The sequence below is a fragment of the Sinohyriopsis cumingii genome, chromosome 18 (genome assembly GCF_028554795.1).
Source record: "Sinohyriopsis cumingii isolate HCF-2022 chromosome 18, ASM2855479v2, whole genome shotgun sequence".
In the NCBI taxonomy this organism is placed as follows: Eukaryota; Metazoa; Mollusca; class Bivalvia; order Unionida; family Unionidae; genus Sinohyriopsis; species Sinohyriopsis cumingii.
In genome coordinates this window covers 100,137,649-100,165,217 of record NC_142978.1, presented here as the reverse complement: position 1 = coordinate 100,165,217, position 27,569 = coordinate 100,137,649, and the positions used below count along the sequence as shown (strand labels likewise).

Below are 27,569 nucleotides of genomic sequence, written 5' to 3'. Positions count from 1 at the left end.
ATGCCACACACCAGTTTTTCATTTAGAAACCACAGCAGTTGACAGTGATATCACTGCTTGGAGATGACAAAAGCCTCAGTCCATATGTATGGATTGATGACACCCGGCAGATAGCATGCAATATAGATGCCATGGCTGATATGTTGGACTTTCGTCTCTACTGATATCTTCCAACAGGTGGAACATGGTTTATCTTCTCCCACACTGAATACCTCAGGACATGCATGAGGGCCAGTCTCAAGAATGTCCTGAGTACTGAACAGAGCCACCCAACACACTTTGGCCAATGCTGTAACTGCAGCAACAATTTACAATTTGCAGAATGCAACTCAGTGCTCTATGCCTGCATTTTCCTGAACGACCAACATAAGGCCAGGCTATGAGCACAACCTTTATCCTATAACCTTCTGTTTAACATCCAGATTGAAGAAGTCCACAAACAATCCATAAAGGAGACATTTCCCTCCCACCCACAACTGGAGCATCTATACAGGGATCATATGGGAAATCAATACATAAGCACCCAAAGGTCACTCATTGGACATGCACCTCTGAAAACCTTCCTATCAAAGCTCCGCCAAGCGATAGCCGCAGTTCTTGCATACCAAAGTGGATATAGCATCAAGAGAGTCCTATTATTCATTCCAGACTTTTCCCAAGACACAAACAGCACTTGGCATCTGGTCACCGATCTACATACCCTCAACCAATTCATCCATGCCCATTGGTTCTCAATGGAAACAGCACAGTGCATTTTGAATGCCATCCATAAGGGAGACTTCGCCATCAATGTGGATTTAAACACACATACTTCATGTCCCTATTCACAAAACTTCCAGGACTTACCTGTAATTAACCTACAACATCGTATACCAATTCAGGGCACTCCCATTGGAGCTCAACATTGGGCCCCAGGGCTACACTCAGCTGATGAATTGAGTAATGGCGCATGTCTGGACCATTTCTATGGCAGCAACATTAGGTTACCTGGACAACATCCTGCAGACACATCAGTGAGTTAGAGCTAACAAGACATGATATCCCTAGTTACCAATCTGGACTACTTGTCAAGAAGGAAAGATCTGACCTAGTACCATCTCAACACTTTGTTCACCTAGGCATGGAGTTCAACACACAGGCAACATATTTCATCTCCCTCAAGATCGAGCATTGAAATTCGAACCATGGTAGCACCTTTTACTTTCAAGGAACTCTATCAACATGAGAATTTCTTTGCCTACTAAATTTGCTCAATGCAACAGCAGACATCATGGTCCTAGGTCGCCTTCCTATATGCACATTCTAAATGATTATTCTGCCCAAATGAAGGCCTAAAATTTGCCCACTAGAACATCCTCTCACCATCTGCACACAACTGAGGCACCATCTGTGGAGCTGGGGCAACATAACTTGGCTCACTGCAGTTATATGTCTACCAGTACAACCGCCTGAGATTACAATCTATACTGATGCAAGTATGGAATGCGGGGAGTCCACCTACTACCATCCTTTTGGGAAGCCAGCGGTGCTGCTCTCCCCAGGAACGACGTCTTCGTATTAATAAATTCTGGGGATGACGGCCATTATGAAAGCCTGTCACTGGTGGCAGGAAATTTACAACTCTACAGTGGCGACTTATCTCAAAGAACAAGGAGGAACCAGTTCCCAAGACCTTTGCGTCCTGGTGTGGGACTTATTAAAGTGGTGTTGTCAACAACAAATCCGTGTACACATATGCCGTATCCCAGAACTCCTAACACACTAGCTGAAGCTTTGTCCGGGAACATTCACCTAATGCAGACATAATGGTATTTTCATCCCTCGGTTTTTCATTCAGATATGTAGCGAATGGGACCGACCATTGATGAATCTGTTTGCGACAAGGGAAATACCAACTCTCATCCTTCATATCTCCAGTGCCGGACTCAAAGCCCGGGTAGTCAATGCTCTATTGATAGTTTGGAAACGACCTTGGTAGTCAATGCTCTATTGATAGTTTGGAAACGACCTTGATGCATACCCTCCAACACCTCTGATTCCTAAAAGTGATACAAAAAACCAAGAGAATCTGACAGTCGCCTTATCCTCATTGTACCATTTGAATGGGAGAAGTTGTGGATCAATGATCTTATCAATCTCGCAATGGGAACTCCTCAGAGACTTTGGATTTTCCCTCATCTACTCAAACAACCACAATGGCAGTTGTTTCATTCCTACTCAGAGCTACGGAACCTGAATGTCTGGATCATAAGAAACAGGCTCTCAGAAGTAAACAATTCTTACAACCAGTCATAAAGAGATTGCTCTAGCAAGAGGGTCCTCCACTCTGAAATCATATGAAGGCAACTGGCACGTTTTCACCCAGTGGTGCACAAACGAACATGTCATACCTCACCTGGCATCTACACCACAAATAACTAACTTACTCTGGCTCTTTGTAGAGAGAATTTTGCACTGAGTATGATAAAAGTGGCAAAACGATTATGTATGGTTAAGGAAATAAAATGTACTAAATTCTGTACATTGCAAACACCTGTAACAATAGGATTGCTGATGAGAAACAGTTGTATTATGAGAACCTGGTAGATAAACTAGATTTCATGGAGTAGATGAAAACTCTAAGTCAATCAAAGTTTTGCCCGTATATCTACTTGCCATCATACAGGAATGCAAGTTTGGGACATGTACAAATTCAGATAAAAGATAATATAATTTGTCCGTCCAGATGATACAAATGTGTCAGATTTTAGCCCCATGTTTATGGTCTGACCAGCGTGTTATCGATCATGCTTCAATCACGTTTAGTCCAAAATACAAGATATTATGATATATTCAATATAAAAAGACAGAGTTCCACTTTGATAATTTTCACATACGTGCTCAGTCCTTTGATACTGTTGGTTTTTGGCCTGAATCAATCCCTTCATCGTCTGCTCCACCTATACAAAAGAGATACTTCTGAATTTCTGTACCATTTAGCATCTTTCGTAACCTTTATAAACTAATTTAGTGAGCATCGGTTCCTGCATAATTTTGCTTTACTATTATTATTATTATTATACTGCCCCTTGGTCGTTCACTTTATATGTCACAAAAGATTAATATGAGTCATCCTTATGACAGTATACATTTCAAAATGATGTTAGACAACCGTGTACAACTGTTATGGTCAGATAGTGTAAACAACAAAAATCTACTCATTTTTAGTCTTAAATTTGTGAGCTGCTGAAAATACCCTACACAGGAGAAACACAATGACACCTACGAAACCGTACACAGATTTTCCATGTGTGGAATTTCATAACTGTTAGTTGCATTCGTAGTGCAGTTTTACGGCTGGAAACTATCATTACCTATTTCTGAAAATTTTTCCATAGGAACAAGTCATACAATGTCATAAATCTGGAGACCAACAAATGGAAAGCTAAATAGTTTAGGGATTTTGTCCAATTTTTCCCTTAAAGCACGTGCATGCACTTTTCTGAAGCTAGCCCAGGCACAGGGCCAGCCTCAGGCCGATTGGACAGATTTGGCCCAATTGCGCCTTGCACTCACAGGAGTGCCGCGCTAGTAATTTTGAAAAATATATCTACACAGGGAAAGTAGTTTTAAAGCGATGGAAGAACATTTTAAGTTCAATATAATATAAAACTATGCAAGTGAGACTGAATTGCGGATCTGATACACAATAAATATCAATCTATGCAAGAGAGATTGAACTGCAGATCTGATAGATTCAATAAATATCCATCTATGCAAGTGAGATTGAATTGCGGATCTGATACACAATAAATACCAATCTATGCATGAAGAATTGGCAGAACTTAAAATGGCATACGAGAAGTAGGATTTTCATAAGAGAACTTAGTGTAGGAATTTGATAATTTCATTGAATCCCTGGAATCAAAGGCTAAATATAGTCCATTTACAAGTTATACATGTATCTGTATTTAAGTGTAGCCATGCATGACTGAATACAATCAGCCTTTTCATACAAAGGTGCTGCTTCTTAGGATCTTGAGATGGGGAAAGGGAGGAGATTTTTTAACTAAAAAAATATGACCAACAAACAGCTAAATAAATTCTTCCTTTGATTTTGTGGAAACTATTGCCCCCAAACAGCTTGAAATAATCGATTTCCTCCAATCTGTGACAAAAGAGAAAGAAATTATATCCTTTATATTAGTTGAGGTTATATATTACCTTGAGCTACTAGAAAACAAATGCTACTTTGAAAGGAAATCCCACTAACCAGATTAATTAATTGGTCGATTGTTAACAAGTTTTGATAATTTTAACAGCTGATATGCACCTTAAGCTGCATAATGTAATATAGATATGGTTTTCTTGTATAATATTGTGACAAAGATTTTAAGACTTTGTACACATCACCTTCCCATTTCATAACACTAAAGAGTTTACCTTGAACATTTCATGAAATAGCATTCACATCACTCCCTTCATTAAACGTGGAGGTCCATATTATGAAGCGAGAAAAATGACTGTCCAGTCCATTTCATGGACTATTTCATGGACCATTTCATAGACTATTTCATGGACCATTTCATCTCATGAAATGATCAGTTCCACTATTGGGCCATACGTTACACAGAATTCAACAACACGATAAACTATACAAATCAATTAAACCAAATGTTTTCACAAACTAGAAGAAGTATTCTAGCCTTAGGAAGATTTTCTATTGAGCCTGGGCAACGCATGTAATATACTTGGAAGATTTCGCCCAGCTCACAGAGCCGCCTTCAAATTTGCAAGACGATATATGTACTGTTAAGATTCCAACCACAAACAGCAACAGATCAGTCTAGAGCGTGTGTAGAGGTCTATAGTAGAAGCGAAACTTATAAGATGTACAATTCTGACTGGCATGCTGGTCCCTACCAATAGTATCAATTTGGTCACCTAAACTTGTATATGTATTACTCACTTTTTTCTTGGAGTCTTTCTGTGTGTTGTTAAATGCAACAAGTTCATCGGCTAGTTGTTCAAATTGTTTCGAGGCATCAACGTGCAATTGTGCTATGCTCTCGGTTTGTGATTTTAGTTCTCTCCATCCATTTCCTAAAATACTGATGAAAAAGCACAGATTGAAAGTTGCATATGCTATTGAGTGTGTGTGTGTGTGTGTGTGTGTGTGTGTGCGTGTTTAACATTAAAGTTAAATGTATACTTTATATATATATATATATATATATATATATATATATATATATATATATATATATATATATATATATATATATATATATATATCCTATTATTTAAATTAGAATCGAGTTAAAGCCTTTTGTACTGTTCGATGAATTCTTCTTTTTTGAATAGTGCCTTTTGGTCTACGAAAAATGTGAGCTTATTTGAAATTTCGAAGGTTAATCATTTGAGCTGATCTGTATGTTGTTACTTGATAAAACTGGTATCGGCTTTAAGAAGTATTTCAGATACATGTAAATGAATTTTATTTGTAAACCATGTTCTAAATCTAAAACGGAAACACAATATATAAAAGCACTCGAATTACTTACCCAGTCTCTTCCTTGCCGTCCGCCTTTTTCACAAGATTAGTCAGTAATTTACTGTATTCTATTTCCGCTTTGGCTCTGTGCAGATGAAACATTTAATGACTATCGGCAAACAATGAATAAAGCTTCTTCTAATAATCATGTCTTATATTTGCTGAAAGAGTTATTATTTTGGTTCTATTCACTATAAATTTGGAGAAATTAGTAATATAACTGAAAAAGAAAATATTAATGAATGACGTCAAAGATAGATACATGGTCCAATTATTTAATATTGATGCATCCCAACGATTTATTCTTAAAAGAAATAGATATTGTTAATTATCCAGAAATTTACTTACTTACAATGAAATACATATCTGTATCCATGGTACCTGGGCCATGAAGAGTGATAATATTTTTTTTCTCATTTGTCACCTAGTTTCCGTGTACTTTTATCAATGATGTCAAAAAAGTAATATTTTTACATTTCCATTTACTCGTTAAAACAGTAAATATCAAACATCAAATCCTCTGACTAAAAATGGAAAAGGAGAGAGAGTTGGGGGATCTGTCTGAAAAATTCCGTTTTCAAAGAAACAAAAAAAAACCAAATACTAATTAATGTAAATAGAAACGAGTACCCTGAAAATAAAGCTTTAAAATAATTAATAAAGATATTAATGCTAAATTAAACTGTAATGAATCTAAGAAGATTTCAAACAAGAAATGAGGATATAAAATTAATCAATATGGCTAACTCTAAATCTAGAAACATTTGAAGAGAGATTAGCAAATACTATATAAAGAAAAAAGTCAACTAGTGAATTATGCGCAAATGACTTTTATAGAATTTAAAAAAAAAAAAAACATTTATGGTCCCCGTGAAATAATAACTGAACATTTAGAAGATAATTACCCAGTCTGGATAGATTGTGAAATAGTCGATGCAGACCTAAATATAGATATTCACCAGATAACATTTTTAAATAAGGATGTTAAATCATTGAAAAGAAATCAACAAGATTCCATAATATACAGTCCGAAATGATTGTTAACTCTCTTAATGTTTATAATAATTTTTGAAGAGTTTTTAATGCTATTTTCCAAGGTGGTTATTACCCAGATTTATGGAGTAAAGGCGTTACATTACCTATTCATAACAAAGGTAATATCAATAACGCTAATCACTATAGGGATATTACCTTCTTTATAACATTAGCATTTATTCCAATATATTGAATGAAAGTGTATGTAAATGGGCTGACAAATATTTTTTAAAAATAACTGAAAACCAATACGGCTTATAGAAGAATCAAGCCACTTTAGATTGCATATTTGTTCAGAACGCACTTATTTCCAATGTGTTGAGTTCTGTTTAAAAATATACATTGTATATTCGTCGATAATGAGAAAAAGTTCGAAAAAATTCAACCGCAATATGTTGTGGCATAAATTAATCAATATCGAGGTTAATTCGGTTGTAGTGAAGGTTTTACATCCTTTTTAAAATTTTGTAAATAGTTTGTGGTTGTTTTTGTTTTTTACTCACAATATGGTTTGAAACAAGGACAGCCACTTTCACCAATCTTGTTTGCATTTTTATAAGCGATATTGTTACTCGCATATTGAATGTGGATTTTTTCTCTTCATATAATTTGTTTGTATTTTTGTCATTATATGCAGAAGATGCAGAAACTTTTGCTAAAAATGAAGAGCCATTGCAAACTATGGTGGATAATTTGGGAATCATCTCCTCGTTCTTGAAACCCTTAAGGTTAACACTAGTGTCACGATGGAAGTTTTGAGGAATTTGTATAAAGTGCAATTCTTAGGATTGTAATTCAAATTTGTAATATTTTAATAAAGATGATGATTGTTAGAATATTTGTATTGTGTAATTCAAAATTGTATGCCTTTAATAACGTTTATTATTGTTAAAACTATTATTGTAAAACAAATGTTCAGTAGAGATTACTATTGCTCTTATGTACTCTGCATTCTTGTATATTCTAATAAAGAACGTTACCAAATACACTACATACATGAGAAAAACGATCTGCGCCAACAACATTCCCAGTTGCTGACGTAAAGAAAGGCATAATAACAGAAAGCAACACAGTTAAAGTCTGTATGCAGTTTTTGACGAGGCAAATTATTCTTAGAAGCGGAATGCAAAATGGAGGGTTCTTCATTATTTTTCGGAAGCACAAGCTGCTTTACGCACTCCAAGAACGTGTAAATTGAAGCTGAGTGTTGTAAGCCATGTCCTATTAAGGAATGTCTGAAATTGTTTAACTTACTATTAAAGCATCTGTAATCTGTTATTATTATACAATATTGATTATTAAATATAAAGTATCATGGATTATTTAAATTTTATTTAGAATATGTAAATATATGATTGACTATTTTATAAATGGTTTACCACCAACTTCATGCTTACTAATAATCAATTTAGCAACAAAATACCATTTAAATTACAGAAAATAATATTGTTATAAGCCAGGGGTCTTTACTTGACCGAGCGGTGTCAAAACCCTGGCGCGAATCACGCTAGAAATCATAAGTTTACCCCAACTTTCCAAAGACTTCCATACAACTTCAGTTGTAAATTAGAAAGCCCGACGTGTCCGTTCTATCCTTCAATTTTACTCTAATCAATGCAAGACTACAGATAAAACAACCTGCCAAATATATATACATCTGTATGGTTTCTCTTCATCACGTTTCCGTACCGCCAGCCGTTCACGCCGTAGGTATACGAGTATTCCTTAACACTAGGAACTATTTTAACTCCACCACCTTAGGCCAGTCAATGTACGCGTAACAGGCACATTTCGCCAATATAACTGCACCACATTTGCCACCATGACGACATAAACGGTATCTGGCGAGTCCCTTCTTATTTATTCCTTTGTGTAATTTTTCGGTTTCCTACCGTAAATACTGCCACTGCAGTCACGCCACCAATGTACACCACTAGATTTTAATAAGGACTATCTTATTGCAGGTACATTCATTCAGTTTCGGCTTGAATTCACTACTAGTGAACCATGGCATCATGGAAACTCATTAACATTTCACTCCGTGACGTTTGCTCCTAGTAATTGGCTAATTATTTCGGGCTAAGGATATTTCCATTGCGCCGAATTCCAATAATCACGCAAGTCATCATACAAATCCAAGAATTCTTTAAAACGGGGCGCTATAACCAATGCACATACTCCAACTTTATTATAATATCTTAGTTTTTCGAACAAACATTCAATAAAATACTTTGATTGCAAATAATTCTGGTTATAGTTTTTAACATTTAACTCTTAAGCACTTTTGGATTATTGGTAACTTATTCTGCATTTAATTCCAAAATACAGAAATTATATAACTGTGTGAAGTTGGTTAGCTTTAAACAAAAATAACAATTTTATTACATATTTTAAGTATGTATAACTTGATTTGTGTGTAATTTGTCTATATCGAGTGATGTTTGATTTGTGTGCAATTTGTCTATATCGAGTTTTGTTTGAATTAATTAAAGAATTGTTGTGTTGCAGACCTCAGGTCATGACTTCCTTGTTCTAGTTCGAAACTAGTACCTCTCAGCACACTAGTAATGTGTAATATCCACATCGCAGGAATGACACCGCGTGCATAAAGGATGCCAGAATGATCTCTCTCTCTCTCTCTCTTGAGAGTTATCCTATCCATAAATTGAGCATGACGAATGAACTCTATTCAATAAACTGACCACAAAGTGGGTAAAAGACAAGGTGACAATTCCTTCATAAAGCTAGCAAAACACAAATTATCGTTTTTGAAAGATGTAACAAGACAAACCCATTAATATAATTCAATTATTAATTGTTCGAAAATGTAGACTCATAGTCCCAAAGTGTGAATTTAAAAAAAACAAAACAATATAGATTCATGTATTTAATTAGGTATGAATTGATCTCTTTTTTTATAAAAAAAACAATGTAGATTCAGGTAAGTACCTAGGTATAAATTTATTCAAAACAATGTAGATTCACGTAAGTACCTAGGTGTGAATGTATTCAAAACAATGTAGATTCACGTAAGTATCTAGGTGTGAATTTATTCAAAACAATGTAGATTCACGTAAGTACCTAAGTATGAATGTATTCAAAACAATGTAGATTCATGTAAGTACCTAGGTGTGAATTTATTCAAAACATTCAAGACAATGTAGATTCACGTAAGTACCTTGGTGTGAATTTATTCAAAACAATGTAGATTCACGTAAGTACATAGGTGTGAATTTATTCAAAACAATGTAGATTCACGTAATTACCTAGGTCTGAATTTATTCAAGACAATGTAAATTCACGTAAGTACCTTGGTGTGAATTTATTCAAAACAATATAGATTCACGTAAGTACCTAGGTGTGAATTTATTCAAAACAACGTAGATTCACGTAACAAAACAATGTAGATTCATGTAAGTACCTAGGTGTGAATGTATTCAAAACAATGCAGATTCACGTAAGTACCTAGGTGTGAATTTATTCAAAACAATGCAGATTCACGTAAGTACCTAAGTATGAATGCATTCAAAACAATGTAGATTCATGTAAGTACCTAGGTGTGAATTTATTCAAGACAATGTAGATTCACGTAAGTACCTAGGTGTGAATTTATTCAAAACATTCAAGACAATGTAGATTCACGTAAGTACCTAGGTGTGAATTTATTCAAAACAATGTCGATTCACGTAATTACCTAGGTGTGAATTTATTCAAGACAATGTAGATTCACGTAAGTACCTTGGTGTGAATTTATTCAAAACAATGTAGATTCACTCAAGTAAGTACCTTGGTGTGAATTTATTCAAAACAATGTAGATTCACGTAAGTACCTAGGTGTGAATTTATTCAAAACAATGTACATTCACGTAAGTACCTAGGTGTGAATTTATTCAAGACAATGTAAATTCACGTAAGTACCTTGGTGTGAATTTATTCAAAACAATGTAGATTCATGTAAGTACCTAGGTGTGAATTTATTCAAGACAATGTAGATTCACATAAGTACCTAAGTGTGAATTTATTCAAGACAATGTAAATTCACGTAAGTACCTTGGTGTGAATTTATTCAAAACAATGTAGATTCATGTAAGTACCTAGGTGTGAATTTATTCAAAACAATGTACATTCACGTAAGTACCTAAGTGTGAATTTATTCAAGACAATGTAAATTCACGTAAGTACCTTGGTGTGAATTTATTCAAAACAATGTAGATTAACGTAAGTACCTAGGTGTGAATTTATTCAAAACAATGTAGATTCACGTAACAAAACAATGTAGATTCATGTAAGTACTTAGGTGTAAATTTATTCAAAACAATGTAGATTATTCATGTAAGTACCCCGGTGTGAATTTATTCAAAACAATGTAGATTCACATAAGTATCTAGGTGTGAATTTAATCAAAACAATGTAGATTCACATAAGTACCTAGATGTGAATTTATTCAAGACAATGTAGATTCATGTAAGTACCTAGGTGTGAATTTATTCAAAACAATGCAATGTATTCATGTAAGTACCCAGGTGTGAATTTATTCAAAACAATGCAATGTATTCATGTAAGTACCCAGGTGTGAATTTATTCATAACAATGTAGATTCACATAAGTACCTAGGTGTGAATTTATTTAAAACAATGTAATGTATTCATGTAAGTACCTAGGTGTGAATTTATTCAAGACAATGTAGATTCACATAAGTACCTAGGTGTGAATTTATTCAAAACAATGTAGATTCATGTAAGTTCCTAGGTGTAAATTTATTAAAAATCAGCTCACGACAAAAGACATATATATACCCAAATGCTCATTGAAATTAAGTTATTTTCAATTTACAGAATTTTTAAATATTTTGTTCTATCTGTAAAGGAAAAGTTAAAACTTTTTTTATAATCTTGTTGGATCTGTGCTTAATTTAGGTATTAGTGATATGGGGTTTCCATCCATGACACGATGTTGAACAAATTTATACCAAATTTTTCAGACGATTATTGGGGGTGACAAAAGAATCTATTAATTTTTTATGTTCTCTTTGGTGAAATAGGGGGATACCCAGTGTAGGGAAAATATTTTTTTTTAAAAATGGACTTGAATTTTAGCAAATAGACATAGCTCTATAGACAGAACATAAAAAGTGATGTTGATTAACCTTAATTGGGAAATATTGGACATTTAAGGCTAATCTAGGATTTTCTTGTATTGAAAAATCAATTTGATATTGTGCTTCCAATCAGTGAAACATGAGATAGTTTTGATCAGTAAAATCCAAAATGGATATCATCTAGCTGAAGAAGAATATTAGTATTTGAAAGGGAGACGGGTGTGATAACTGAAGCACATGTGCAGGGGACTTGGGTGTGATAACTGAAGCACATGTGCAGGGGACACTCGGGTGTGATAACTAAAACTCATTATAAAATTGCACTAACTTGATTCAGAGCAGTATCAAATAACTTGAATATGGAAATGGATTGTTATGAGGGAGTGCCAGTTGAAACGGTTTGTTATGAAGGAGTGCCAATTGAAACGGTTTGTTATGAGGGAGTGCCAACTGAAACGGTTTGTTATGAGGGAATGCCAGTTGAAATGGTTTGTTATGAAAGAGTGCCAATTGAAACGGTTTGTTATGAGGGAATGCCAATGAGCGAGCGACTGTGCAATAGATGTAATATATCGCATAACTTTAACTTGGAAATCGGTCGTTATGAAGGACTACCGATGAACTAGCCGCTGTGCAAAAGACGTAATAAAAAGAGCACTCGAAAATGAGAAGAATAGTATAACCACAATTGTGTCTCCAAACTCAGAACTAATCTTAATTGTATTTTCTGCATTGTTATACTTCGCGCAGCAGAAAAGGTCTGAAAATAACCAACTGTATAAGTAATTATGATTATACCGCAATCTAAGCCTTAAATAATAGCCCGTAATTGGACCTAAATATGTTATGTAAATTTATTGGTAATTTCATTCTCACTAAATTAAATCAATATAATATTTAGTATCCAATATAATTATTTTTATCCACTACAGTATGGTATATTTCATTCTCGTTCTTTAGCTATTCACTGCTTTGTAACTAAATGTTTGGGGTTGTGGGTTTTTTTTTTAAAGTTTGTATTCTTGTTCTGTTGTTATTCGTATCTACACATTTAATATTGCATGATTTGTTCCGTATACTCCTTCTTAAGTAAGCATCGAGTGACCTTCGGACTGTTTATCATTGGCTTTTGCACAAGTGGTGTGTGTGTGTGTGAGAGAGAGAGAGAGAGTACCTTTCTTTAACAAATTTTACCACGTCATCACAAACCTTCTTCCCATCCTTCATTCTTTTGACTATCGCTTCCCATCCTCTTATACCTGTGAACTCCGGGTCCTACGGTGAAATAAAGTAAATAAATTAAAGATTCTAACCTCACTCGGCAGAAAATAAATTATGTGTCAGTCAACTGGTATATTCTTTGTACATATTTGCAGATCTGCATGCATACATTGATAAATGCAGCATCCATGCATACAGTAATAAATGCAGCATCCATGCATACATTGATAAATGCAGCATCCATGCATACATTGATAAATGCAGCATCCATTCATACATTGATAAATGCAGCATCCATGCATACATTGATAAATGCAGCATCCATTCATACAGTGATAAATGCAGCATCCATTCATACGTACGTACTTACATGAGCTCAAACGCGCAAAGAAATTTGCAGAAAACAGACGGACAAGCAAACATAAATACCCATTTTTTCACTGATTAAAATATTTTGTTATAATCTCTGTGATTATTGAGTAATTTATTTATTGCACTAGAATTAATGTTATCATAATGTTCCTCATCGGACAGCTAGACTGGTGTGTATTTTTGGACAACAGCTTTATCCAGTACGGTTACAGGCTAACAGAAAGTCAGCTATTGTAACACGTCATCACTAAAGGTCGTAATGTCTCTTGGAACACAAATACTATTAAAAACATAAATAGAACAAGATAGAGTGCGTCGCGAAAGAAGGAATCTTATTACATTAATCTAGTATGAATGGCGAGAATGAGGTTTATGTGATAGATTCTGAATTTACATGTCCCGATATTTGTATACTTTGTTGCGAAATGCCCCATTTTCTCCGTAACAGTAGCTTGATGGTGACGCTTCAATGAGATCACTATACTATACAGGAAAACTCCCTCTTAGGCAGAGAGTTCTTCCAGTTATCTTCCACGTAGACCGCTCCGGATGCGAGAGGTCGCGGGTTCGAACAAAGACATAGTCATACCAAATACATAAGAATGGCACAAGCAGCTGCCTCGCTGGGTGCTCAGCATTAACAGGCCAGTGTTAGGACTGGTCGGCCTGGCATCAGGATAATGTGACTGGGCGGGTCATAATGCTATATGTCTGTGGCATGATGCCCCAGTGCTAGGCATCACTATAAACTGCCACACTGCTTACATCTTAGCGATATGACTGAAAAATTGTTAGACTACGTTAAAAATCCAAAATCACACACACACACACACACACACATTCTTTCCAGGTGTAATCAAATTAACCTGGACATGTCCTGAATCGGTTTGATGTCTTTCTCTCAAAGACACATTTACAGCTACGCACACACTGATAACCGAATGAAATTATTATTTTTCGCACTTAGAATAATGTAAATTACTTTTATTATCCAAATTGATGGTCTTATTGATGACAGAACAATCAATTTCAATTTAAATTGATTGATTGCCAATTAATCACTGACAACGTTCATATAATTAAATATAGGTAAATTGGTAGTACTTGATCCTTTCCTAATGAGTATTAGTTGTTAAGGTACTTATAACTACTGGGTACATTGTCATATCTAATCTCAGTATTTCAACTGTTCAGACTCAGTGACTTTATGTAAAAACTTAAATTAACACAAACTAAAAGAATAAATATAGTTTGCTTGTGTTGCTTGTTTTCAATTCATCGTTAGAGACACGGTCATGGCGACTGGTCATTGAGACACATTTTTAAGAAGGAAACGGTTCAGCTGAACGGTGTTGGCCCAGAGACAATAATGATGGATTTGCACAGCCTATTTGCTTTCCTTTGTCTTTACACCAAGTTAACGCGTAATGTGCCAAAGCAACTGGTATGTGGAAGTCCACGAAACAATTGATTTACTTCATTCAGAAACAAATTTAAACAACCACAACGTAAAACGCCTACTACGCGAGTGTACATGATTTGTTGACGAATCAAATGTGCTGGCGGCTGCGTCCATTGCTTGTTTACAGTAGAAAGTAGTTCCTTTATGCACGTGAATGGAATATGAAGGTGTGCAATATCGTAAAATACTGAACTATTCTGACAACGTAACGTTAACGGAGAAAAGAATGAGCATATAATATTATTATATGGTCATTTTTTCTCCGTTAATTTTACATTGTCAGAATCGTGCAGTATTACCCGATACTGAACTCGCGTTCAAATACACATATTGCATTCACGTGCATAAAGGAACTAATTTCTATTGTAATCAAACAATGGACGCAGACGCCAGCACTTTTGATTTGTAAACAAAACATGCACACTCGCGTAGTAGTCGAGTTACGTTGTGGTTGTTTAAATTTGTTTCTGAATGAACTAAAGCAGATGTTTCGTGCACTGCCACATACCAGCTGCTTTGGCGCATTACGCGTTAACTTTATTGATATAATGTTTCGGATTTAGGCTAGCGATACAACAGACGCAAGAAAGGGTCCTTGCAAATAATATAGAAGTGACAAGTCATATACTGTCTTCTTTAGCTGGTAATAAGAATGGCAAAAATATACTTAACAGTTTTACATCCTGAATTTCCACTAAATGTACTTTCTTAGTTCTGCAAATCCATATTACATGAGTCATGTCATAGGTTCTCAATCTTGATTACACATTTCGAAATTGTACAGTAATTTCGATGATAAGTGCAATTACATTCTACTTACTGCACTCAGAATGAAATAAGCATTAAATTCCATAGCGTCTTTTTGATAATTGCAATTGAAAGACTTCATATTTTCCCCACATTATGATTACAAACATTCAATGAAGAAGCAGAAACACATTTGCAGATGTCAAGACGCTTCTCCCTCGCTTCTTCAATCCGATGTATTTCATGTGCGCGACTAAGTTCAAATTTATCGGGGCGGGGTTATGTGCGCAATAATATAGTTGTTGTTGTGTAATGATGAATCTGCGCTTGTGTATTTAGTTTGGAATACGGCCTACATTCAGTTACTTTGTTTTTTTATAGTGTATTTTGTTAATATAATTGAGCATTAGGTAGAATTTAAAAAAATTTTTTTAGCATATAATAGTAAGGTTACTGCATTTGTATGGGAAAATTATGAATTCGTTTTGTCGGATGGATATACTGCACTCCCAAGGTCGTGCAGAATTTCCATTCGAAAAACTCGTTCATATTTTCCCATACAAATGCAGTAACCTATAAATATTGTATTTGCTCGCCTTTAACTTGAACATATAGAGCAGAGAAAACTCCAAAGTCTCTGCTACCCGCAGTTTGGTATGTGTTACACACAAAACTACGGTACCTCAACTATATCTGACCTCTCAATCAAGAAATTCTACGCATTCGTAGCTTATACCTGGATTATTTATCAAATTAAATATCAACCTTCGCATTCAACCAAAAGGAATATATATCCAAGAAGTAATTTCACCTGGGTTTTCTTACCTGAGCACGCAATCATATGTGACTCTATTATAAGGCTACACACGTATATATGCATTTACAGTGCTTAGCTGAACGTCAGCACATTCCTTTGTATAGCATAGAAAAGCGTTACTTTAAAAAATGTGAAGATTAAAATCGTATTTTAAAAAAATTAAAAAAACAACAGGAAGAAGAATGCATCCAATCTTCGTAAAAAAATGTAATCCTGACTATGAATAGCTAAGATGTCAAAAGTAAAACAATTGAAATATAGGTTTACAGATTTGCTCATAAAATGTATTCTTTTACAAGTCAAAGTGTTACTCTGGTGTAAATTATCAGAACAATTATTAACTGATTACACGCTTTAAAAAAACCTTTTGTGTCACAGGGTGGAAGTCAAATGCATTAAACGTGAACGTGTTGCAGCCAGTAGTCTGGGTGCACATTGCTAGCGGATAATACTAAAGGCGGTACACATGAGCCATATATGTTCTCTACATTTAGCTAAACAAGAGCGACTCGTCTCTGTGATTAGTTCTGGGAAAGAAGACATGTGGATAGTGGAGACGGAAGCTGTTATTGGTATAGCCTCTGAAGCTTGGCGTGACTAACCGATTGATTAGGCCGGGTCTTTCTGACCGCTCCCGTCTAGCTGAAGTTGATGCCTAAATATTGTGGTGCATTGGAGTGGAAACAATCCGGCCTTTCTCTGCCAAACTTTCAGGATCATGTCCTTCGTCGACACTGGACACAACCCACAGCAAATAAGTTGCCGCCATTAGTCACCCCTTACGACATGCTAGAGGCGGTATCAAGACGATTCGTCATCTTCTAGCCAGCAATGGGAAAGATGTCACAGATCGATAAGTAAATGCCGCTACATTGGAATATTTTTATCGATATTAAAAACTTCAACGAGTCGACTTGATTCTGACAGTCTGATTTAATCAAGGAACGAAAAAGAAGAAAAAACGAATTCCGTTTAAACTCGGGACTTCTGTCAAAACTTTTGATCAGTCTGTTCATTGAGCTAAACACAATGTTCACCCTAGTAAAAAAAAATATATAAAAAAAGGATGGCCATATATCATCAAAAGTATAAAAATTTCATTTTGAAATATGTCTATATTGTTCGCATAAAAATCGTTCCAATACCTCCGTGATTTATTTTAAAATGACAGCGTTTTGTCAGACGATTCTTTGGAGCAAACTTTGCGAAAGCCCTTTATTTCTGACTCGGGTCAATACTGATCCAAACTCGGGAAAACCCTCGACATCATTGAAAAATATCTTGTCAAATGCATCAGTTTCACTTTTGCGAATTTTCAAGAAATTCAGAGTTGATTTATGCAATGTATAACATTTCGTCCCCTTGAAATGTCAGTTTGGGGTTTGAAAACAGGCCTATTTTACAGATATACAGGGATGGGAAGTAAACCGAAGAAATGCTGACAGTGATAAAGCCAGTTAAATGCTATGTCCACCATTACAACGAGCCTTGCATTTAGTCCCTGATTACAGCTGCAGTTGTTACACAAGATGTTGTATAACTGTGTCGTGTACTGAATACTTACAATTCAAAACGAATACCACTTCTGCTACATTGCCGCAAAACTTACCCAAAATGAATCCATAAAACCGTTCTGTGGCCTCGTCATCTTCGAACCAAGTCTCTTCCTCTTATATCTGATACGCTATAATGTTGATATTATACTCACAATGATAACACAGTTGTCGAATGGCGACGTTTTAACACTTCCTTGTCTCGTGTGTCAGTGTAAGTCTAGTTACAGTACGAAAACATACATTGCAGATATGTACATGTCCGTAACAAGTGAGTTGTCCAGAAGAAAAATAATAACGGTTTTAATAACGCAACATCGACGGGCAAATATACTTAAAGATAGGCTAATGACTCGTTTCCAAATTATTAAAGCGGTGTTTATCGTAATGTGACATCTGTATACATGTAAGCGTGACTAGTTTTAGCAGTCTTACAAACTCGACAGACGATCAAGGTAGTATATGCAGGTGTATACCGTATAGTTCCTATTGATAAGTTCTATCTGTATACAAATTTTAACGGACATCCACACCGACAGAAAAATATATGACATTAATAGATAGACAGACGGTAGGATGGAGAAAGTTAATGACACGTTAATTCATGATTGTCGTTTAAGATTACTAACATTCCTCTCGGCGGTAACACACTACTGCTAGGACGATATCCGCTGTCCAGACACTAGTTAGTCAATTTGCATTGCATGAACAGTCGCTTGTTGTTGCAGGGACGGTTTAGGGATCAACCATTTGATTGCTTATGGGTATGCTGGATTTTGTTTCTAGCCGATGTTTTTGTTACTTTATCTGATGATATTAGGGATGGGGCAACTAATGTAATGGATACAAATCGTGTATTTTCCCTATAATTCAGGGCAAGAATCTTAAGGCTTTTTTAAGGCCAGAAAATCTCACCCACCGCAGAAGTTAGAGTCAGTCCATTATGTGCTATACTTGTTTATTTTCGTCAAAATTACACTAAATATGTACTGTACTTGTCATTAAGTAGCGTGGAGGAGTATTTTTCTGTGCGTAGTGTGTGTGACCCATGACAGGGTGAGGATCTTCAACTCTACGTGCATCACAGGCCTAACTTCGATGAAATTATGTGCATGTCGGCCCGTCATTGGAACTCGGCGGCTACCTACGACGCGAAATTTCAGAAGAGGGTTTTTGAAGGGGATGGGGCGATTGCGTGGTTCGCCTAGAGCCTTAGGCGCTGGTAGCTGGCAGCTATTATAGGGCCGCCCCTGACTATATCTATACCTAATTTAACATATGAAAAATGCACGCTCTTCTATTTAAAATGTGTTTGGAGTTTTTCTTTCTTCTGTTTTTAACTGGACGTACAAGCACATCAATGTAAACTGAATCGATTCGGAAATGCGCAACGGTAAGTAAAACATTTGACATGTTCTCTTTTGACATATGACATGAACTTCTGGATAACAGCAATGTGTATTTTTACAAACCAACTCCAATCGTTGCTGCATTCGAAACTTAGATCGTTCTTGATAAAATAACGGCCGGTCTAGGTTTGCAGAGAAGACGAAACAATCTAGTTTTCAGAGAAAAACAGACCTGACGTTCCTTGTAGGAAAAACCAGCAGTATTTATTTAACTATATGTATACATTCAGATATGTTTTCCTTTATATATGTAGATAGTAAGCTACGTAACTAGACACAAGAACATAAAGATAGACTGATACAATGACCGATAAGTAGATATATGAATAGAGAGAGAAAAGGAAAGAAAAATATGTTTTGATGTATTTTCAGCCAGTTAACCATTCACAGACACATCCCAACCGTTACACTATGCACTATATTCGGACAGATATATGTCTAATTATTCCAGACCTATCTCGACCGTTACACTATGCACTATATTCGGACAAATATAGGTCTAACTAATCCAGACACATCTCAACCGTTACAATATGCACTATATTTGGACAGCGTTAGGCCTAATTATGCCAGACCTATCTCGACCGTTACACTATGCACTATATTTGGACAAATATAGGTCTAACTAATCCAGACACATCTCAACCGTTACAATATGCACTATATTCGGACAGCGTTAGGCCTAATTATGCCAGACCTATCTCAACCGTTACACTACGTACTATATTCGGACAGATAGAGGTCTGATTATTCCAGACACATCTCAACCGTTACAATATGCACTATATTCGGACAGAGATAGGTCTAATTATTCCAGACCTATCTCGACCGTTACACTACGTACTATATTCGGACAGATAGAGGTCTGATTATTCCAGACACATCTCGACCGTTAAACTATGCGCTTTATTCGGACAGATATATGTCTAATTATTCCAGACCTATCTCGACCGTTACACTATGCACTATATTCGGACAGATAGAGGTCTGATTATTCCAGACACATCTCTACCGTTACACTATGCGCTTTATTCGGACAGATATATGTCTAATTATTCCAGACCTATCTCGACCGTTACACTATGCCCTGACGGATATCGGCCAAATTAGTGTCAAATGTGAGCTGCGTCGCAGCTGAGTTCTATATTCTACCTGATAAATTAACAACAAAACCGTGATACTTAACATACAATTAAAACTTACCATCAGGCATGTAGAACTGTAGGAACGGTATTCCATTACCTTTTTATGGGCATTTCCGTACTTTTTTGGCGCTCGCCATCGTCCCCGCTCCCGCATGTGACTAACATGCTTACCCTCACTTCTGTATTGCTTTCCCTCACTTCTTTATTGCGTTCCCTCGCTTTTCTTTTATTGAACAGTACACATCTGCTTACTGTGAAAGACTTTTCGTGCCGTTCTCAATGCGTCTACTGAGATTTTGAAGAATACTGTACCAGAAAACCATTTTGCAACGATCAGATCTCTATGTAGTGTACATTATTGGCCTGAAATAACAACTATATGTATATATACTGTTGATACAATTATCTTTCAGACACGTTCTTTTGCGTTTTAACAGTATTTGCAAGATTATCAGCCAGCATTGTCACGATTTACCAAAAGCTAATACTGATGTACTAATTTCACCACCATAATTGCCAAAATTGTACACACACGCGCGCGGAGTAATAACCCCACAGTCAACGCCTTCAGAAGTAGTTTATGCGCTGTAAAATTGAAAGACGCGAGGTGTTTAATATAGTTCGAGATTGCGTGGTGTAATCCCCTTGTCGGGGCATTTAGGGGCAAGGGGGAAATATTTCTATATATTTTATTATTAACCCATTTCTCCCCACCCACCCACCCACGGATAATGATAAGTTATCAGTTCACAACTGACGTTTTCCCTGGAAAGTATCTGTCAAGTAAGGGGGGCGCTCTACAGATATTCCGAACTTCTGAGAGAGTGACGGGTTTACGGTGAGGTTGTTTTCATTTGCAACATACACAGTGGACAGAATGTTGACATACCTCTCTGAAACTGTGCCTAAAAACGTCTTTGGATATTGTAACTGTGGAAATTGTACATGATTTAAGCACACAGTTAATCAAAATGACTGCCCCCATGTGCGCAAGAAATCAGTCTGAATTAGTCTAAAATACATTATGTTTAGCAGGTACGAAAATAGGGAAAATGAGTTTTGCCAGGGCAGACTTTACCAGCTTCTCAAAGTCCAATGAATGAATTGCCATGTATATGAATTGTAAACAAGTTATCAGCTCTTTGTTTTAACTATGTACGTCTGATGTCCAGAAAGTGAAAATAACCTTTTTGAGTGGTGCACATTTGCAGTAAAGCCAATCTGTATATTCTCTTACCCACGTTCCACTCGTCAATCATACACCAAAATAAGAACATTACCTACGAAATACAATGTATTTTTTTAAATAGCCAGTATAACCAGCGAAGAAAACTGGGGTAATTCTTTCTCTTTAAAAATCTAACCCCTATGCAAAATACGAAACTAAGTTGACAAAGGGACAACTCCTTACATGAGATCTTCGACGTGTTAATCTTTAAAGACCCCAGCAGATGTAAAGAATGCTTACTTGAGATTTTATGCCACTTTTTCAAAAACCTTTTTTCTTAGATGAGAGTCCTTGTATCTTTCAGGTATTCTTCCAACTTGTCATCGAATTCATCATCAGATATTTGTCCTGATGTTTTTTCTCTCGGATGGTTGATTTAACATCCTTAACGATTACCATGGCCAAATATGTGATTCTTTTAGCTAAGTGACGCGCAAACCAGGAGACTAAGTGTTGCTCTTCGTCTACCCATTCTGATATCATGGCTGTGCTCCCGTGTTCTATTGTAGTTTGTGATCGTTTATCTCTGTACCTTCGAGTTTCGTCCTTCCTTTTTTCCTTCTTCTTTCAAACGTTTAAAACCGCTTCTCTGAAACTGTTGACTTCCAGAGAATTGTCGAATTCTGCACACAAGATGACGTTTACTTTATTCACCAGAGCTACTGCAATGTAAAGTTCTACACGAAGTTGGTCCGAATTTATGGGGTGGAAATGACTTTCGTTGCTGCCATGGTCTGGAGTGAATCAAATACCCACAAAGCGAGTCCTTCCAGAAAATTATACTACGAAATGCCGTGGCTGCTTCTTGTTAACAAACTGTATTGTGGCTTCAAACACTGTCAAGTAACTTAAGATATAATGTAACTTGTATGGGCAAAGTTAAGTTCAAAGGCATGGATCTGGTACACAATGTCTGGTCATCTTCGGTGAGTTCTACCTTAGACACGTTGAAATATTGGAACTTGGAAGAATTGTCATCAATGGCTCCATTGAAGGGCTGCTGCGATGCTGACGATGCCAACGAACAAAAAAACGTTTTGGCTGTTGGTCTTGGAAAATATGATAATATATCTTGGAGACAGACGGACAGACAGTATGCGATATACTTGTGCTTCGGTACACACCAGTAGCACATGACAAGTCCGAGTATAGCAATTTTCCAGTGATAGCAAAAGCATTTTAGCGACTTTGCATTAGTAAACAGACATTCAAAGATAGCTCACGTATATACATATGTACAATTCTTTCGCTCAATCTTGTTCCTAGTTAATGGCCATAATTCCTTTATGGCAGGACGCATGAGTTGTATCATGCTCTGCTGATACACCTCTGTACAGCATGCTATGCTGATACACCTCTGTAGAGCGTTGTTCAAAATATTGAAGTTGTCACTGAATGATTACACATGGCGTCGATAATTCCGAACTTTGCTCCAAGTTCACCTATGCCCATTTGCATAAATGCATGATCTAATGGATGAAGTTACGTGAACCTTTAACATTATTGCTTTAACGTAGTCCACGTTTGCAAAATCAATGCTTTCTGCGGAGATCGAGATGATGTTTCAATCGAAATCATATTACTTTTCATCCAAGTTCCGCTAAATAGTCGTTACGTACTTCTGAGAGAGTGATAGCTGTAAGGTAAAATTGTTTGCATTTGCAACAATCACACTGAAGACAAAGTTGACATACGCCTGGGCTACTTTCAGGAAATCTAACTGAATTTTACTTCAGATATGGTATTAGGGTAATAACTTACTGACTAATGCAGAAAGCTGATCGAAATGGTTGATCGCATGTGCTCAAAAATGAACCTGAACTAGTCCAAATTAGCATTTATTAAAATGGACATAATGAATTTTCCAGAGCAAACATAACTTACTACAGTAATAGCCAATAAATAAATTATATACTGTGAAAAAAATAGTCTATCTTTACAAGTTACCTCTAAATTCCAGAAGTGTTTAGAGAGATGTTCATCTATAATAAAGCCAACCTGTATCTGTATAAATCAAATCCCACCCATCAACTATACTAGAAAAATCCCACCCATCAACTATACTAGAAAAACCCTGCCTATCAACTATACTAGAAAATCCCACCTATCAACTATACTACAAAATCCCACCTATCAACTATACTAGAAAAACCCCACCTATCAACTATACTAGAAAATCCCACCTATCAACTATACTACAAAATCCCACCTATCAACTATACTACAAAATTCTTTCTACCAGCTATGCTTTAAAATCTCACCTATCAACTATACTACAAAATCCCATCTATCAACTATAAAAATACAAAATAAACGGAATTAAAATTTATTTTAATAAGACCTAAGATGCGCGAGGTCTTTTTTTTTCAAACAGCCAAAGTAATCCGCCAGTAAACCCTGAAATTCTTTTTTTTCTTTCTTTACCAGTCTAACCTTGTGCAAAGATAGAAACTGTATAGCGGAACCCTATCGTAGTCCTGTGAACTCTAGCAGCAGAGAGGGTGAACAGACCATAGAATTCCGACAAAACAAATAAAACAAACAAATAAATCATCTTGTAGAAAGGTCCAGATTTTACAAATGAACTTTCCTTGAGATGTTTATTTTTGCAATGACCGATTGTGCTAATAAAACCTCAGTTCGAAATAGTAGCTGAAAAAATAAAGTACTCTACGTGTTTATTTATTTCTTGTTTATTTTTTTGACGACCAACGTTGGTAGGTACCCTCTCTGCTGCTCCCCCAGTTACCCAAATATTTTATCAATACCCACACGATATCTTGTTCTTGGATCATGTAAATTTATTGTTATAAATCCATGCGGGGTAGCTTGCGCTCGTGAGAAGAAATTTTTGAATTTAATTATATCCATGTCACCACCACACCAGGTTTGATGAATATTTCGCAACGTGTGTGTGTCTACGCCATTAAACACAACTAAAATGTTGCAGTTGTCTCTGATCACTTTTGGTATTTGTGTATATCGTTGAGTAACATAGATCACGTCTGTATTTTTGTGTCTACCTCGGGAAAATATTCTGGCTGGATTTGATTGTTTATCTAGCATCACATCGTCGTATACAACTAAATTATTAATAAATCCGTCTATGGAATCTACGGATGGCGCTTCATCAATATCGGTTATAAACTCTATAACATCATTATCTTCATCCAGTAATCGCGCGTTTTCATTGAAATCTTTAAGTACATCATAACATCGTTGATCATCAACGGATGGTGCTACTAAATACAACTTATCCCATTTCAACCATCTCATTATCAGGTTAAGTAATAATTGCGTCTTACCCGATCCAGATGGTCCTATGATAATCATTCTGATGGAGTTCGGTAGCGCAGGATGATGCTTAACTGGCTCTCGCTGCCGAGTTGCTGAGAAATCAATTATATCCATATATATTATAACATGAATTTATATTGTTTACGCTGTAAAGTTAAAACTCCAACTATTGATTTGGCTACGGTTACAACAAAAAATAAAAAAATAGCGTACGGTGGAAAATGTTCTGTATGCTGTAGAAAGAAATTTTCATTTTTACCTAATAAGCGGGGTGGTGATATTGCTAATTTGATGTCAAAGTTTCCAGGTGCTCCATGGGCTAAATACAGCGGAGAAAAACATCTACCAGGATATAATTATTGCGGTCCTGGTACTCGACTCGATATCAGGCTCGATAATCAAGATCAACCAAAACCAGGCGAGGAACCAATAAATGCTATTGATCGAGCTTGTCATGCTCATGATGTAGCTTATAAAAGTCAAAATCTACAAGATAGGCATATTGCAGATGTAAAATTAATTCATTCATTAAATTCTATAAAAAATAAAAATATTAGAGAATCATTAGCTAATTGGTTAGTAAGATCCTCGATGAAAGGTAAATTAGCGATTGGGGCTGGTAATTAATAATGGAATCAATTTATTATTCGCCGAGAGGATACTGGAGAGGCAAAGCAGCAATTGGTAAACTCGCTGATGCAGCATCGGTTAAACATTCTACTGCTAAAACGTGGTTGTCCAGGCAGGCAATATGGCAAATTTATCTACCACGTCCTAAACAAATTCAGTACGCGTATTTCGATGTCAGTGTTCCTAATGAAGTTCATCAAGCTGATATTCTGTTTTTACCGCATGATACTGTGCGTGGAAAAACTTACAAGTACGCGCTAACCGTAGTTGATGTTGCAAGTAGATATAAAGAAGCAGAGCCGCTATCGGCGAAAACATCATCTGAAGTAGCCGATGCGTTTGAACGAATTTATCAACGAGGACTCGGACCACAAGGTGGTCTACGATGGCCACAGCTACTACAGGTTGATCCTGGTAAGGAATTTCTTGGTCCAGTATCATCGCTGATGAAACAACATAATACCAAAATACGACGAGGTCATACTGCAATTCACCGTGATCAAGCAATTGTTGAGCGATTTAATCGAACACTTGCTGAACGGTTATTTGGATATCAATACGCGAGGGAATTTATTCAGGATAAGAGATCTCGTGAATGGGTTGCAAGATTACCAATCGTGATAGCTGCATTAAATAATGAAATCACACGAACAACCAACATGAAACCCATTAGCGCGGTCACAAAAAAAAATATACCAACACAACGAAAAGATGCTGGAAAACAAAAAATATTAGGTGATGTTACAGTCAGATATTTATATGAGCCTGGTGAACTTGAAGGTGGTAGCGCGAGAGCAACTGATCCTATTTGGAGTGTTACCACACACAAAATATCTACCGTGACAAGATCCACTGGAAGAAATGTAGGCGTTTCCAGACCTGCAATCTACAGATTAGATTCTGCTGCTCCTCAACGTGGATTTACACGTGAACAACTACAAATAATTCCCGCGGATACACAACTACCGCCGCGATCACTTCGGTGATTTCGATCACTTAACTAGCACTAGCGCCTCTACGTCGATTACACTCAAGACAGGTTAACATGGTATTTTCTCGTGTATGACCTCGACTATTATCTTTTCTATCTACGGTAAATTGTCTTGAATCATTACTCGAATACCGCCATAACATTATACAATTACAACTGGTGCAATGATTATTCTGCTGCTGTTTTAACTCAATAATAAATTCAACATCAAGATCAAAGTCACGTTTATTTTTTTTGTCAGATTGTTTGTATCCGATTAATTTTTTTCTTATTATATCATCATCGATGATGTTAAATTTATCAACGATTTCGGGAATTATAATTCTACGTAATTGAGATATATTTCTGACCCTCGATACCGCTAAATAAACTAAATTTGACCACTCGATGCGATCGTCTACAATCCAGACTCGTGTGTCAGAAATAGTTAATCCCTGAGACGAGTGGATCGTCATGGCGTATCCCAACACCCATGGAGATTTGTCAGCGTGTAATGCATCTTCGACTACACTGATATCAACGGCGACAATATCATTTAATACGAGATCTTGCTTCTCAGTCTGTCCTGGAATATCAACATTAATATTCTGTTTTCGTGTATCTGATGGTCTATAACATAACGGAACGGGTAGTTCTGAATATTGTTCTTTATGCAGTTGAAATAACTGTTGTTGTAAAGCGTCTCTGATTATCTTTCTACTTGCTACGATCAAATCGTTGGGTCTCCATGAGTTCAAAAAATCACTCATTGATGTCTCTGAGATCACTCCACGTATTATTTCACACTGAATTTTGTTTGATTGTAATCTGATTAATTTTTTAAACTCCTTCAAATTTGCATCAAGAGCTCTATGATCATCATCTATTTCTTCGTAATAATCAACGAAATTTTTTAACCAATCATGTGGAGATGGTCCAACAAAAGGCGGCGGTTGACCATGATCGCCACACATTATTATGGCGGTATTTTTTGTCAACAACCAATCAAGAAACATTTTTAATGTATCCAATGAGACCGTGCATATCTCATC

The 27,569-nt window shown here is 36.1% G+C and overlaps 2 protein-coding genes across 5 annotated transcripts in view; one reads left to right on the top strand and one right to left on the bottom strand.

Annotated features, from left to right (window-relative positions):
- Positions 1–20,553, bottom strand: part of LOC149777586 (proline-serine-threonine phosphatase-interacting protein 2-like) — a 71,292-nt gene extending 50,739 nt beyond the window's left edge. Inside the window, exons 1-5 of one of the 3 annotated variants that reach the window (XM_089942209.1) lie at positions 20,451–20,553; positions 12,841–12,941; positions 5,544–5,618; positions 4,949–5,090; positions 2,877–2,939 (exon numbers count right to left, since the gene is read on the bottom strand). In XM_089942209.1, coding sequence (XP_089798335.1) covers positions 2,877–2,939; positions 4,949–5,090; positions 5,544–5,618; positions 12,841–12,941; positions 20,451–20,546 — 477 coding nt within the window. In that variant the 5' untranslated portion in view covers positions 20,547–20,553. Of the gene's footprint in view, positions 1–2,876; positions 2,940–4,948; positions 5,091–5,543; positions 5,619–12,840; positions 12,942–17,894; positions 18,248–20,450 lie in introns of those variants that run through there. The other 2 variants (XM_089942211.1, XM_089942210.1) reach the window with 2 other exon arrangements.
- The window catches only part of LOC149777585 (serine protease inhibitor dipetalogastin-like), a 35,594-nt gene continuing 26,607 nt past the window's right edge, over positions 18,583–27,569 (top strand). Inside the window, exon 1 of one of the 2 annotated variants that reach the window (XM_089942215.1) lies at positions 18,583–18,602. In XM_089942215.1, the coding sequence (XP_089798341.1) occupies positions 18,599–18,602 (4 nt within the window). In that variant the 5' untranslated portion in view covers positions 18,583–18,598. Of the gene's footprint in view, positions 18,603–18,752; positions 19,232–27,569 lie in introns of those variants that run through there. The other variant, XM_089942214.1, reaches the window with a different exon arrangement.